Source organism: Calliphora vicina, chromosome 3 (assembly GCF_958450345.1).
Source record: "Calliphora vicina chromosome 3, idCalVici1.1, whole genome shotgun sequence".
NCBI classification, from domain to species: Eukaryota; Metazoa; Arthropoda; class Insecta; order Diptera; family Calliphoridae; genus Calliphora; species Calliphora vicina.
Genome location: NC_088782.1, coordinates 22,372,887 through 22,389,843, shown reverse-complemented (window position 1 = coordinate 22,389,843; position 16,957 = coordinate 22,372,887). Strand labels below are relative to the sequence as shown.

The following is a 16,957-nucleotide window of genomic DNA, read 5'->3' as shown; positions in this document are numbered from 1 at the left end:
TGTTTACTGACTTTAAACATAATTTTTAATCAGGTACTACACAAACCAGCAGGCTATCAAAAGTTCTGTATTATGTGTACAACCTGCAGATTTTGCTTTGCAGACATTTGACCAAATATATGACAATGTTAGGTATGTAAGGTTTTCTTCTGCGAGCTCAGATAAAAATGCTTGCTGACATTTTATATCCAAATTGGAATTCATTTATTAATATTTTTACTAGTGCAATTATCATTAAAACTTACTACTACTAATCCCAAACACAAATCAATAAATAAAATTATTGCCTGATGCAGTAAAACGCACAAAATATTTGCTTTAAAAATAACTCAGTTTTTAAATAATTGCTGAGTAATTAGCAGACAAATGTTTTTGTCAAAAATTCGTATTTTTTATTGAATCAGGCCATAAATTAAGCAAGTTTTTATATAAAAAAACACTCAGAATAAGTTATACAAAATAATACTGTAAGTTATTATATCGAGCCCTTAGCGCCAAATTATCGTAAGCGACAAAACACAAATTTTACAGGAGAAGGTTTTTCGATTATTTTGAAATTTAAACATAAAATTAAAAGTGTTATGATGCGATATAATATAATTTCGTTCAAGCTATTTGTCTATTTTTCAAAAATATTTATAACTTTTGAAAATTAAAAATTCATGGAATACTTTATTGAAAAATATGACAAAAAATGTTTTTTATTGAATTTTTGCATAGATAATTTATTTTCGAATTGAAATAAAATTGTTATTTATGAATAGTTTTTAATGAAATTTCACAGTTATGTAAAATTTTCTATTTAAAATGGAAAAATAAAAACGAATTTTGAAATTTATTATCAGCAATCCCGCAATTCCCAAAAAATTTTTGAAAAATCTCAAAAATGGAAATTTTTAGTTTTTTGGCTAATATCCATACCAGGGTCTGAGTTATCGGAACCCTTTACAAAATAATTAAAAGCATATTGGGCCATCTAAAATCGGTTACTATATTTTGATATCGAATATGCGATTTGAGAATTTTTGCCTTAAATTTAAATTTTACATAAAAAATAGGTGTTTTTCGGTAAGAAAAATTTTAAATTTTTTTTTCAATTAAAATATTTTATGAAAACGTAGCTTTCAGAAAGTATAAATTCCTTATACATAGTTTTAGAATTTGTTTGCGATAACTTAAAAAGAAAAAACGTTATTTTTTCCCAAAAAATTAGCGAAAAATCGGCTTTTTAAAATTTTTTAAATTAAAATGCATATAACTTTATACCTAGTCATTATTTTTAAACACTTCTTTTTCTATTTGACACATACATATGTTGTTAGTCCAATGAAGGAAAACTGGAGAAAATCGGAAAATATTTGGATACGCTGTTACCAAAAAACTGGAGTAGGCTGGGTAAAACTGTTATAAATTTAATTTTCAAATGCGAATATCTCCTAAGCTATAAGAGGTAATTGATAGCTACGACTAGGTCTTTTGTAGCGCACGATGAAAAGATTTTATATGTGTACTTTTTTTGAAATCGGAACACAAACGAAGAAATAGGATCGTTTTAAAAATGTAACATACCCGAGCTGTCTTACTTTGAGGACCCTTGGTCGCGCCTCTGGTGGGCCCATGAAATCCACGTTTAGAACTTAAACTCGACAACACTTCTTCTTTGCGCATGTGAAATTTCATTCAAACCAATCTAACCATTTAGAAGTTACAGATTTATTTTCCTCTTTTTTCTATACCACTATGTGTCGCTTACGATAAAATTCGTTTACTGTAAAATGTAAACATTGACTTACGATAAAATCTTACCCCCTATAATTATGAAGTTACTAACAATTTTGATATTCTGAGAACGCTAAAACATCAGTCGGTCCATAAAATTTTAATTTTTGCAATAAAAAAAATTAGAAAATGTCGCTTACAATAATTTGGCGCTAAGGGCTCGATATGTAAATCATGACTAAATTTTTGTTCTGTATGTATAAAAAACACCCACAAATATTTTGTACATATTATATACAAATTTGTAAATAAATCAGCTAATTACATGTACATTAAAACATTATTTCTAAGAAAAAAACTATTTAAATTTGTGTTTTACTAAAATCTACCCAAAAAAAAAACAGCTGCAAAGCATTAATAATTCACAAAATGTAAATTCTTTAATAGCAAACTGTTGTATACAAAATAAAGCAAAATTCTATTACATACTTTAGGGCGCAACAATTATTCAACTTGTAAAACACAGGCTGCTTCCAATATAATTTAGTGCCTAAAAGTATGTAACACTAATTTTTGGAAAAAAATATTTTATTTTTTAGAAATACACCTGCTGCTTATTCTGTTCTCCTGGTATTAAGTAAAAATTTTGAGATTTTGTAAATTTTGTTTTGGCTTAAAAAAAAATCGCACAAAACAAAAAACAGTTTAAAATGGAAAATGCACCATTACTGTTGTGACTGATTCTGTTTAAATAAATAAAAATAATTTATTTAAACAAAAAATAAGATAAGGGGGAAATAGAAGATTTTAAACAATTGCAAATAGAAACCTTTAACAAAAGCTTCAAGCTAGAAAATAACTCTACCCTAGAGGGAAGTGAAGCTATACAGAACTTATCCTATGATCGATTCCTCGGGAGTAGGTACCAATTGCTGTACTAACACTTTAGGCAGCTGTCACTTTAATTAACACGGCCTAGGAGTTGGTAAATTGACAGCTTTAAGAAACTCTCACGGAACTATTATAAATGAACTGGTTTTGGATCTTATGGAATGGTCACAAAATTGGATTGTGACAATTTAAATCAAATATTATTGATTAAAGAACTGGTTTCAAAAGCGTTTCTTTCTAATAATGTGTGCTAGCTCGGTAAATATAAGGCCGAATTACTGCATTCGATATCGAGTAAAATTTATCATAATTTTATAAATTTGGCCCCTGGTTCTATTTCAATTTCAAACTAATGTAATTTCAAACAAATTTCATTGGTCTCAATGCCTATTTAGAACGGTCTTCTAGAACTAGTTGTGGTACTAATACATTTTTTCGGGCGACTAATTTGGTTTAATATAAATTAATAAAAAACAATTACAGTAAAGTAGTTTTTCAAATATTTATTTTATTAATAAAATACACATTTTTTAACACAATATTTTGTCAAGAGTTTAAAACTGTTGTCTTCATGTTCATTTTAGAAGCATATTAGTTCAATCTTTTCAGCCTGGAAATTTCATACAGCTATATTTGATATTTCTTGTAGGTTTTCATGAATTCTCCAAAGGGATATGTACCTGAAAGTAGAAAAAAAATTCAATAAATTAAATTTATTCAACCACAACATAAAAATTCGAAAAATTTAAACTGAATCCAAAAAAAAACCAAAATTATAAATGTTTTATACATTTAACTGAGCCGCATTTCTTAAATCTTTTAATAAGAGTATAACATTATGGAATTTTGATCATTTATAAATTAAACATTTATGACCGATAAAGTCCAATTTTGGAAGGACATTTGTATGGGGCTAGGTGAAATAATGAACCGATTTCAGCCAGCTTCCGGGTCAATATTTTTATGTTTAGGACCCAAAAGCAGAAAATTTTCCCAAAAAGTTCTTGGTATGGCAAGCAATATGTAGTTGCCGCAAAAGAAGCCAAATATTTGTTACAAACGGCTCTATAAATACCTAAATTTACATCAAGGAATGTTTACAAAAGGAGGATGATGCTTCCATTCATAAGACTTCTTAATGTGTCCATTTATTTTTGGCCTGATTTGGCATCCTGTCACTATGGAAAGCAAGGTCTTGAGTGGTACAAAAACAATAATGTGTTATTTGTACCAAGAGAGGCAAATCCTCCAAACTGCCTGGAGCTAAGGCCAGTGGAGAGATGTAGGGCTCTTATTAAAAGAGAATTGAAGAGCACAAAAAGGTGTCCAAAAGTGTAGTAGATTTTAAAATTGTTCGAACAAAGTGAGGGAAAGCAATATAAAAATCTTAATGGAAGGGTTTCCGGAAAAGGTTCATAAATTCACTATTGATTAGAAAAAAAACTAAAATTGTAGATTTAGTGGTTTATTTTTTATTAACATTTATGTATGTTAAGATTTTTTCGATCTCACTCCTATAGAATTATGCACAAACCAGTCTCAGAAAATATTTATTTATTACAACCAACAAAGAACCCCCATTAAAGTATTTGTTATGCTTTTCTACTACCAATATATCGTCGTTTGTGGCCATATTTTTTATTCATAAATATGACCCTGTTAAGGATTTATAAAAAAAAAACAAATACATAAACACTCTAACATACATAAAAAAACACAAAGAAATTATAAAACCTGGTATAATTTAAATTGTGGTAGTTGCCGGAGATTAACTGTTATCCTTAAGATTTATGTATAATGTCAAGATTTTTGTATTTATACAATTTCAAAGGCCAAGATAAACCTTTTACTGGTCTTTACATTTTAATATAAAACACATAAGAATAAACTAAAATAATAAAATAATTGTTGTTTAAGTATCTTTATAAATATTTCTGTTAAAACTAAACCAAGTATTACAATAATTTTACCTTAAACATTTAAAATTTCTATATAACGAGTATTAATTTGTATTCACGTATTTGTTTTAACTTTAACTTATTTGCATGTTTCTCTTTTTTCTTTTTATGTGACATTTGTGTGGCTGGATTTTATTTAAATATCTTTGGCTGTTTGTTGGTTGCTGTGTGGTTTTAAAACCAATATCCTGCAGCGCTCAAAGTTAAATTAATGGTTAGAAGACCCCATTCACAGCTTGTTGAACAAGGCATTATACCACGTAAGTATTTTATTCGTTCTGCTTGGGTTTTTTCACTTTTATTTTACATTTTATTTGTTTTAATTTGAATAGACATTTTCTTTAATAAATGTCTAGAAAATGTCTTTAGATGTAATAAAACACAAAAATAACTTTAAATGGAATATGAAAATTATATAAATTTAAAGTTTAGATAAAAGTCAGCTTTATTTAAATGTTTTATTTTGTAACGCCTAAAAGTAGGCAAAATATTTGCATAAAATGTATAACAATAGATTTGGTAAATACTGCAACTGACAAGCGAAAATAGAGAGTTCTGGTTAGCATTTGATTTACAACTTTACAATAACATAAGTAGCTTCTAAGCAAACCATTTCACCCCACAGCCATTTTAAAAATGTTACAGTGGCAGGGTCAAAATAAAAAAAAAAAAAAAAACTGATTTTCAAATTCTATTCAAACTACTTTCAATTATGAAATTTTAGATAAAAGTAAGATTTACTTAAATTCTTTTTGTTTGTGACTCCTAAAAGTAGGCAAACCCTTTTGCATAATATGAATATCAATCGATTTAAGAAATATTGCAATTGACATGAGATATATGAGGGCATTTTATTTACAACTTAACAACTTTGCGTACAACTTTCATAAAGCGGATGGGCCAAAATTTTTAAAATTACAAATTCCATTCAAACTACTTTCAATTTTGAAATAAGATTTACTTAAATTTTTTTTGCTGGTGACTCCTAAAAGTAGGCAAAACATTTGCATAATATGAATATCAATTGATTTAAGAAATATTGCAACTGACATGAGAAAAAAAGGGAAAATTATGGTATTTTATTTACAACTTAGCAATAAAATAAGTGGCACTAAGCAAACCACTTCATTCCACAGCCATTTTCTAAATTTCATAAAGTGGCAGGAATAAAATTAAAAAAAAAAATTTGTATACCCTTCACCGTTTGTAATTTCTACATTTTTCATTTGCTACCCCACAAAGTACATATATACAAGGTGGCGCAAAAGTAAACTTCCGATGTATTTTGGCTGTAATTAAAAAAAAAAATGAAAAACTTTCATTCTTCTTGTGGATTATTTTTATTTGGTCTTTTAATTTTTTTTACATCAAGTCGAGAATATGATGTCGTGTAAAAGGCCGCCGCCACAGTTGATTGTCATTTGAGCCCTTTTTATGGCATTTTCCATCACTTTGGTCAAAACTTCCGGCGATAGGTCCTCACATTCTTGACTGATATTGTCTTTAAGAGCTGCAAGAGTCTGAGGCTTTTTGACATAAACCCGCGACTTCAAAAAGCCCCACAAAAAGAAGTCTGGAGCGGTCAAATCAGGCGATCTTGCTGGCCAGTTCAAATCGCCAAAACGGGAGATTAGGCGCCCGGGAAATGCATCCTTCAGCATATCGGTTGTGGCATGTGCAGTGTGTGCCGTTGCACCGTCCTGTTGGAACCACATGTTTTCCAATCCCAATTCATCAAGTTGCGGCAAAAAGAACTCGTTGATCAGTGCTCTGTAGCGCTCACTATTCACAGAAACGGTTTGGCCCGCGACGTCTTCGAAGAAAAAAGGTCCGATGTCTCCTCCAGCGAAAACAGCATACCATACACTGACTTTGAGCGGGTGTAATGGCTCTTCGTGGGTTACACGCGGATTTTCAGTGCCCCAGAAGCGTAAATTTTGCTTATTTACGTACCCGCTATGATGGAAATGGGCCTCATCACTCATGATTATTTTTGATGAAAATACCGACCGATTATTGGTCAAATAAATAGTCAGCAATATTCCGCGTTCTGGAGCAGTGTAGCGTAACATTGTTTATTAACGTGTATTTCGCATGTGTTTACTACACAAATGTCAAAACAGAACTGACGGCCCCTAATGTCAGTTCGCAAAATTTATAGCATTTTCTGATAGGAGGATTACTTTTGCGCCACCTTGTATACATTCCATGTCCGTCTGTATGTTGAATTCAACTTTCCGTATCCAAACATGATTGATACATTAAATCGATTTTTGATCTATATCTGGATTACTAAGTCATTAATATAGACAATATGGATAACTAATGATAGATATCTCAAAATCCATTGCAACAATGTATGTAAGGCTATAGTAAGTTGGACCTTCAATGGGTCAAAATCGGGAAAAATATTTTTTAACCTGAATTTTTTTCACCAAAAAATTTTTTTTCACTAATTTCATAATTTAAAAAAAATTTGGAAAAAAAATGTAAACAAAATATTTAAAAAAATTTGGATTTTTTTTTCAAATTTTAAAAAAAAAAAATTTAATTTTGTTTACCTAAAAATATTTAAAATTTGTATTTTAAAGTATATTTAAAAAAAAAAAAATGTAAACAAAATAAATTTTTTTTAAAAAAATTTGGAATTTTTTTTTTTCAAATTTTTTTTAAAAAATAATTTTTAAATTTTGTTTACCTAAAAATATTTAAAATTTGTATTTAAAGGAAAGTTTGGGGAATATAGCTCTCTTACTTGTCTATTTTAAGTTTGTTTGAAATTTAATTACAAGCAATGCAAATTAAATAAAAAACTTCTTTCAATTATGAAAGCTTTTCATATGATATTTTTTTTGGTAACTCCTAAAAGTAGGCAAACATTTTTATAAAAAAAAATACTGAAACTAAATGAAGTTAATGTGATCATTAGCAATATCAAACGAGATTTGTTTTTTATAACCTTTGTTTTCTCGCGGATTTAACTTTCGAAAATTATTCAGTTTTAAGAACTTTTATATTTTTAAAAATTCTGTATTCTTTTCAATTACACATTACATATTGTTTCCAGAATTAATTTTTTATTATTTGGTTATCTTTGAAATTTATGCAAAACAATACGCGGTTAAAGTGAGAAAATTAAAATAATAATACCAAAAAAAAAACACAAAAGCAAGAAATTCTTTAAGCAAAGAAATCGAAAAACAGTAATACGAGTATTAAATTGTTTAGAAATGCTGTCAAGCAAATAATAATATTTAAACAAAGCATAAAAACCAAACGAATGCAAAAGTAAAATAAAGTAATCTACATGAAAATGTTTGGCATCAAGCACGTTTACACCAAATAAAATTTCAATTCCAAAACAATATTGATGAAATGTATTCTTAAAATATATTTTTGATAGAGGGGTGGGTTGCATGCTGGTGTTTGTTGAGTTTTGAGAGCAACAATAAAAATGAATGAGAGCAGCAAAAAAAAAAGTTTGTAAAAAAAACATTTGTTTGTTCTATATTTACGAATTGACAAAATTATTCGCTAAAAGCACATTGTCTTTTATTTTAGCATACTTTTGGGTTTTGGGGGTTTATAGATTGTTAAGTTACAGCAAAGCATACTTTTAGGAGGTTTTGTTTTTCGTGTTTTTTTTTTATTTTCATTGTGAACTTAAAACAAACAGTGGGGTTAGCGGAATTGAAATTAATGAAAATTTAAAAAAAAAAAAATATTAAGTTAAATAAAATAAAGAAAGTTTAAATAAATAGTACAGAAATACATATTATTGATTAAATTTATTATTTAAAATCTACGTTTCATTTTTTACTTTTTAATTTTTGAACACCCACTGTTTGACGCGAAAGTTTTTTTCGTTTACTGAAACGCAAGAACATAAAACAATAAAAATACATTTCGTTGGAATATGATTTGAATAAATTGTACACAAATAAAAGAAGAAAACAAGTAAGAAAATATAGTTGTTCAAGCAAGACCATACAATACCCTACACTGAGTAAATAGGCAAAAACATTGAGTGATTCTTTTAAAATTTCAATCATTTTTTTCGTGAGTGATTTTCGGAAGTAGGCCATGAAGTTGTAGGTAAAAAATCGAGGTAGTCGTGGATTAATAGAAACCGAACCGGGACTATAGCGGAAATTTGATGTATTAATCATGTATTAAAGTTATTTCTGGACTTCGAGGAAGAGATTTCAACATACAGACTGATTGACTGTTTGAAATTACAAACGAAATGACAAACTTATAATATACCCTTACCACTCACTCATTGTGAAGCGTACAAAAACATTTCATCATTATATTTCACTGTTTTTCTAATACATCTTCTGTTCTCTTCTTATTTGTTTTATTTTATGCAGCCCTAAAAACTTCACCCGCCATTCATGAACAATGCAAACAGTTGGAACGTGCCAAAACCAGTGACTTATTGAAAGCCAAAATCCAACAAAGACCCAACAGGGAAGACTTAGAAAGACGTCACATTCTAGAGGAAGATGAATGTCACATCGATCCCAGTTTGGCTGAAAAACAGCGTATGCTCAAGAAGGCCCGTTTGGCCGACCAGCTCAATTCACAAATACAACATCGCCCGGGGCCCTTGGAGCTGATAAAGAAGAATATCTTGCACACCGAGAAGCCCATAGAGAAAATCGTAAAAGAAGGTTTGGTTACCTTTAAGGCCACCAGTGAGGGCCTCTTGACCAGACCACAACATCCCAATAGTTATGTGACATTCGAAGATGATTCACAGTCATCGGAAAGTGATACTAGGCAAACACCGCCCAGAGTGGAGGGTCAGCTGGCAGTTAGTACTGCAGTCACAACTAGTGTAACCACCACTAGCTGCGCCACAACAAGTAGTAGTGATGTTTTGCAAGCGGCTGCCGCTTCGGCGGGTATTGTAACAGTGGCTTTAAGTATACCCACTTCGGCGGGCCAGCTTATGGTGACCTCCACCCCTTTAAATCAGACTAAATTATGTTCATTAAAGGGTAACTACATACCTCCTCCTCCTCCGCCGCCCTTACCCAACAACTTGGCTATAAAGGTTAAACAGGAGACTTCCAATTTATATGAGGAACTTTGTCAATCAGTGACTGGTACAGCTACCTCCCATTACTTGCCCATGGTAAATTCTCCCTGTTCATTTGCCTCTTCAACCTCTACCTTAAGTCCTCTATCGTCAATTTCCTCACCTCCCCTGAGTATAACACCACGGCCAGTTATACAGTCACCAGCTTTGCAGATTGCCAAATCAGATGCCCCTGGCAAGGATAAAAATAGGAAAAAATCCAAATCTAAACCTGTATCCAAGGCCCGTACTATAAAATTCCATGAGTATAAAGGACCGCCCAGTGCGGCTCATAAATTGTCTAGTGAAAGTAGTGCCAGCACCGAGGAGACATCCTATCAACTAATGCTGGAGCAACAGAATTGTCTGTTAAAGTTTCTGGAGACTTTAAACAAAAATCAATCAATTATACCAGCTACTAGTTCAGCCACTACTACACCCACCTGCAGTGTGGTCAGTACGGTTGGTAAGACGGTCAGTAATGTTATAAATACAGTAACCACATCCACAGCCAATTCCACCACAGCCCTGGCTTTGACTACACCCAATAGTGGCGGAAATAATGCAGTACAGCAAACAGAGGCGGCCTGTAACCAGGCAAATATGATGGCAAACCCCGCGGCAGCTGTAGGAGTAACACCAAGACCTCCACCTTTGCCTTCTCCAGCCTTATCGGTAACTTCATCCATACCGGCCAGTCCTTGCACCAGCTATGCCGAATCTTGTGCTTCTTCGTTGCCCGACACCACACGTTTGGAAAAAATGAAAGTTTCCGATTTGAAAATGCATTTGAAGAAACGTAATCTACCCGTGTCGGGACCTAAGCCTCAATTAATAGAAAGATTAAGACCCTATTTGCCACTGGAATCTTTAGATGCTCCTATGGCCTGTAATAATACGGAAAATAACGCTAGCGCGGTAGAAGCCATGGATCAAACAGACATTAATTCCCCCAAACCAAACAGCCATGTCGATCAAGAGCAAATGGATGTAGTGCAACAGCAAGTAGATTCGCCCCAACCCATGACCCTACAAACAGTCGTAACACCTCAACCTCAAACGGCCACCATTATTATGACCAACGAGGAATTATTAAGGGAACAACAAAGGAAAATCGATGAACTACAAAGACAACTGCAGAGGTCACAGCAAGAGCTCTTGGAAATACGGAAAAAACAACAGCAACAGGTAAACATACCGCAGCCACAAACACCACCAACCATTTCCATACACAAGAATGTGGTGGCGAATAAGCCGCCCTATCAACAGCAAACCGTAACAGCTCAGCTGGTTAATGGCATGCCAACACAACAAATCACTCTAATAGCCACCACCACCAATCCAGCTAATGTGAATAACATTAACAGCCACAATAAAAATATACCACAAACATTGACTCTGCTGCAACAGCCGCATCTTAAGGATATTACAACACCAGCCAAACTTACCATCAAAACCCACACAAATCCTGTGAAATCAGTGGTGGTGCCGGTGCCTATCGTCAACAAGAAACCCAATAATCAATTGCAGATTATTGGTAATTTAAATACCACCAACAACAGCACATCGACCACCACCACCACCCCGGTAATGACACAAAAGATGGTGGTCAAACAGCAACTGGAGGCTAAAATACAAAAACAAAAGCAGGCCCAAGCAGCGGCTGCCGCAGCTCAGGCCCAAGCAGCCGCTCAGGCACAGGCTCAAGCTCAGGCCCAAGCTCTGGCCCAGGTTCAGGCTCAAGCTTTGGCCCAGGCACAGGCCCAGCAAGCCCAGCTAAGACTCTTAACACAAAAGACACAAACTGTACTCATTCCAACCGGACCTACCATAACCACCACCACAACCACACCAAATGCCCCCAAAACACACGATGACAAATTGAAACTGAAAAATAACAACTCGCTAAAGGGCAACTCGTCCACCACCAACACGGCCACCATTGTCACCAACCAATTGCCCTTAACAAAGACCCACAACAATTTGGGTTTGGTGTGGAATGAGGGCAATCAAACCATATTTCTGGTGGGCCTCAACGATCAACACATGACAGCCCATACCATAGGCAATATTAGTTTGGCCAATGCCACACCGGCCACTAAAAAGTTATTAAATGGTCATCAACGAACTAATTCCCTGCCCAGTATAGTGTTTCCCATAGCAACTAACCAGCAAGCGGCAATGGCGGCCGGAAATAATCTCAATGAGACAAAGCCCTTAATAACACAACAACAATTACATAAATTGCAACTGCAACAGCAGCAGCATCATCAGCAGCAACTGCAACAACAACAACATCAGCCTTTACCACAACAGCAAATTATACAATTAGATATAAAGCCACAAAACTTGCAGCCTCCACCACCGCCTCCTCCGCCGCCACCACAATACGAGGAAGCCACCAAACAATTGAAGGCAAAACAACAGCAGCAGCAGCAACCACAAACAACAGCCACAAATTTATTAAATCCTTTAATAAAAATTAAAGAAGAACCCTTATCCACAACAACAACTGTAAATTCCTCTGGAAACGAAACTGGAACAGGCTGCACCCAGACCAATAACAACTTAAATGAACAAAAACCCTTAAAATCATGTATAAAATCGGAAAAATTAAACGATGTCTTGGATATACTTATCAAACAGGGTGATTTACCAGAAAGTGCATTGGAACCCATAACCCCTCCCCTACCAACGCCCCTGACACCCACCGGCTCCAATGTGCAAATGAATGATTTAACCGACAACATGCTCTACCCCCAAATGGAGGATACCAAGAACATTATCAAACAGGAAAATCTTATGGAGGCGGTGAATAAAAAGGAAATTAACCCCACAACACAGCACAGTCAACAAATACATTCCATGGAAATGGAGTGTAATAATAGTAACAGTAATAGTAATTTAAATATAAATTCCATTTATGAATTTTATCAAAAAACCAACAATAACACGGCAGCCGCCAACACAACAAATCCAACAATGGCAAATAATAATAGCAACAGCAGCAGCACCAACACCAGCAACAGCAACAATAATAATAATTTTATAGAAAATATTGAGATGGCTTCACCGCTACAACCCGAAATTCATATGGATAATGAGAGTGTAGCCAAAACCCTGGATATATTCTTAGATCGTCATCATCAACAACAGCAGCATCAGCAGCAGCAGCAGCACCAACAGCAGCAGCAACAGCACCAGCAAGTGCATCATCAAACTTCGCCCACACACCACGATATGTTGAGCAAGGCCTGCATGGATAACAACTCAACACGAGCCTCAGGATCTCTACACTCTAACAATTCCCCGGAGGAAGCCAAACTCAATCATTTCGATGAATTCGAATTGCTGGAATTAATGTCACAACAATTGGAAATGGACATACAGGAAGACAATTCCTCTTACCAAAACCATCAGCACCATCAACAGCAGATACAGCAGCAGAGCAACAACAATCTAAATAAAACTCTTCAACATAATCAGCATTCCAATGAAAAAACACTCTGCAATGGTTTAAATCGGGACATGAATCCCAGCTTACAAACATCGCTGGCCCAGCTAATGAACAACCAAATGTTATCGCCCAATACAGCAGCCTCAAACAGCTCATCCTCACCCTCACATGGTCACAATATTTTAGATGATTTTGATACAGATTGTTTTGTGCAACAGTTGACACAACAACACCAGCAGCAGCAGCCTCAGCAACATCATCATCAACAACAACAACATCTTAATCATCAACAACATGCTCAAATCAACAATCATCTCAATAATAACAACAACAACATTATGGAAAACCATAATAATATTATTATTAATAATAATAATGATAATAACAATTGTAATAGCTCCACCACGCCCATGGATGTTTGTGATGATTTTGACAATCCTTTAAGTGATTTTAATTTCTCCACCTTATCGCCGGATTCAAACATCAATACACCACCACATCCCTTTGGCATGTCTTCGACGACGACCTCAGCAACATCCCCATCATCATCATCATCGGCAGCCGCCTCATCGGCCACACAACAGCTAAACGGAAATTCCTTAACAACTTGTGGTTTACAAGCACCAGCAGCAATATCTTGCAATAATCCAGCCTCCAACTCCCCCCTAACATCACACCTCTCAGCCTTAACAGCCTCAGCTACTGGCTGCGGAGTTGGATTGGGCAACTTAGCAAATATGAATACAAATGGTTTGATGCAACATCCTTGCCATGAACAAATGTCCATTTGTAATGCTAATGGCATGATGATGGGCGGCGGCGGAGGTGTTGTTGGCATGGTAGGCGGTGGCATGGGTGATAATTCCTCCAATGCCACTGATACATTCGGTTCAAATTCACAGGATATCTTCGATTTATTTAATATTGATGATTATAAAATGTCCTGGGGTGAGGGTGATTTTGCGGTATAAATAATTATAAATGAATGTATGAAAGAAAGAAAGTCATTGTAAAAAATGGTTGGTATTTTTTTTTTAAATAAGATTTTATTATTTTTTTTAAGTTTTTTTAAATTGCAGTCTTATAAAATTAAATGTTTTTTGTATTAATTAATATTTTAATTAGCTATAAATGAAAAATGAATGGCAAATTCGTTTTAAATGCAAGAAAATGTTTAATGATTTTAAAATAAAAAATTGTTTGTAATAGAAATTGTGATTAACAGGCCTGTCACAGAATTCCATTCCGATCGAAAGTGGAATTAATTCTGTATTTCGTTTCTGCAGAAAAGGTTAAACGAAAATTGCTTTCGGTATGGAAACACTTTCAGTTTTCAAATTGGAATTCATATTTCTTTGTAATTTTTTGTTTTTCTAAAATGTTTAATAAATTTCTGTACCAAAAACTTTACTTTTGTTTTAATTAAAATCAGAAATACAGAATTTTTAAATATTTTCGGAATTAATAAAAATCTGAAAACGAAATCGATCGTAATAAAAGCTACGGAATTGAAACCATTTCAAACAAAATGTGTGACAGGCCTGTATATAAATATTCAACATTTTTAATTGAAAGTTCCAAACAAAATGGAGATTTTTTTATTTAATTTTATTATTTGAACTTAAATGCAGAATTTTAATTTGATTTTTTTTAAATTTACAAAACTTAGCCCAATAAGCACCAAAGCCCCAAAACTTCAAGCACTTGAACATTTTATTGGAAATTTGCTTGAATGCAAATGTAATTATTTTTTAAACTTGAAAAATATTTTAAAAAATTATTTTCAATTAAAAAAACATATAGTTTGAATTTATGTTTCCTTTTTACTGGAGATTGCTATTGAGATAAAGTGTAATACAACTCTAATTCAATTGCTTGACTATAATTCAAGGCTTGAATTATACTTGCTTTACACTTGGATTTCTGTAAAAATGCTTTTTGGGAGAATTTGTTTTCAATATTAAATAAAAACAATATAAAATCAGTACAGTCTGATACTGAGAATATTTAAAATTTTCACTTTACCTGCGTCCATATATTTTGGGGGTCATTGTCTAATTCGATTCGTATAGAAAATCATTTGTATTTCTATTCTTTATACTTTGAAATTTGAAAATCTTATCTTACGAATTGAATTACATAATAACTCCCTGGTTTTCTCTTACTTTTGGTAAAATATCGGCCGGCTAATATGGAAAGGTTGTCAGTGGTGTCACATTTACGAAAAAGTGTCTTTGAAATTATTTGATAATTCTCTTTTTTTTCATAAAATTCTTAAACTTCATTCAAAGCCATTTGATTGAATATAATTAATTCATTATTGAAGTAATTCCTAACTAAAAGAATTAACTAAAGAATTAGTTCTAAAATGATTAATTCAATAGGTCTAAAGTACTAAGTACTAATGAATTAATTCATAAAGGAATGGTTAAGAGTTAAATTTTAAATTGATGTTGAAAATGGAATTGAGAATTAATTGTATTGAACCTTTGGTATTCGATATATAAAATTAATGAAGAAATATGGCCGGAAAACAATTTTCCATTTTTTTTTGTAATGAAAATCATTCAGTTTTTGAATAATTTTTGAAAGTTTTTCATACAAAAATTTGATAATTGTTGTCCGGCCGTATTTCTAAATCAGGTTTAGAATGAAAAAACCATACAATTTATTTGAAAATTGTGAAAGTTTAAATACGATTCAATTATTTTAAATCCATTATATTTTATAAGATTGCAGTATTTTGTATGTAGATTTTTTTTATGAATTTTTTTATTTATTATTATCATTTATTTTAAGTTAATTTTACTTTTTAAAGTATTTTATTTTTATTTTATTTTATAAAATTCCAACCGAATTTATCATAAAAAAATGTCAATTACAAACGTTTTTAATATTTAAACTGAAATAAATTTTGTCACAATTAATTTATTAAGTCTTGGTTTAAAAGAACCTAAATATATTGAGGGCCTTTAATTAAACATATTAGATAAAATAATCATAACAATAAGGCCTTATTAAAGCTTAAAAAGTATTGAATTGAAGGCGAAAGTTAAAAGGCAGATTTGTTTAAAACAAACAAATTTCAAAGTGAATGTCGGTTTCACGACTTATTGAGCATTGGAAGGGCCTGATTCAGAAACACGTGCAGAATATTTATTTTAAAAATGTATATGTAAATCACTTACAGTCTGGCTATGATGTTGAAAGAAAAATGATTCGAACAAATTTGTATGAAAACTATCCGAAAGAATTTTAAAAACTGAGTGTTTTTCATAAAAATTTTTTCGACTTTTTTTTGACATCGTGGGCCAGGCCATAGAGAAACATAGAGCGGAAACTAGAAAAAAAACTCAAACAAAAAAATTACTCAAAATAATAAACCAGTGCTGTTTTTGTTTTCACATAGTTTTTTTATACTAATACTTTCTCACCACTTAAGTTTCTGACAACTGAGTTAGGTCTTTGACAGGAGAGTTTACGCTCTATGTCTATTCTCTATGGGCCATTCTGTTAGTTTTCAAATGTTCTAGATTTTCAGTGTTTTTCACACAGAAATTTTAAAATTGTTTTCCGCACGTGTTTTTCAATTCATAAATTCAAATAAATTTATCAATACCGCAGAGCTTAATAATATGATTTGAAACAGTTTTTAAATGAGTTTTAAAAGAGCAGTCATCATTTTTTCTTTACTAAAAACAATAATAATTGTATTATGAGTCATTATATAAATACTATAAATGAAATAGTTTTCATATTTATCAGCTTAAACATACTAGGGACAATATTTCATAATTCAATTCGATTTTCTTTCGAAACCAACAATAATTCTGAAAAAAAAACCAA

General features: G+C 32.4%; 1 protein-coding gene across 1 annotated transcript in view; it reads left to right on the top strand.

Moving 5' to 3' along the window:
• Positions 1-15,716, top strand: part of Mrtf (Myocardin-related transcription factor) — a 208,661-nt gene extending 192,945 nt beyond the window's left edge. Inside the window, exons 4-5 of the mRNA XM_065503606.1 lie at positions 4,763-4,828; positions 8,942-15,716. Coding sequence (XP_065359678.1) covers positions 4,763-4,828; positions 8,942-14,082 — 5,207 coding nt within the window. The 3' untranslated portion in view covers positions 14,083-15,716. The remainder of the gene's footprint in view (positions 1-4,762; positions 4,829-8,941) is intronic.
• The last annotated feature ends 1,241 nt before the right edge of the window (positions 15,717-16,957 follow it).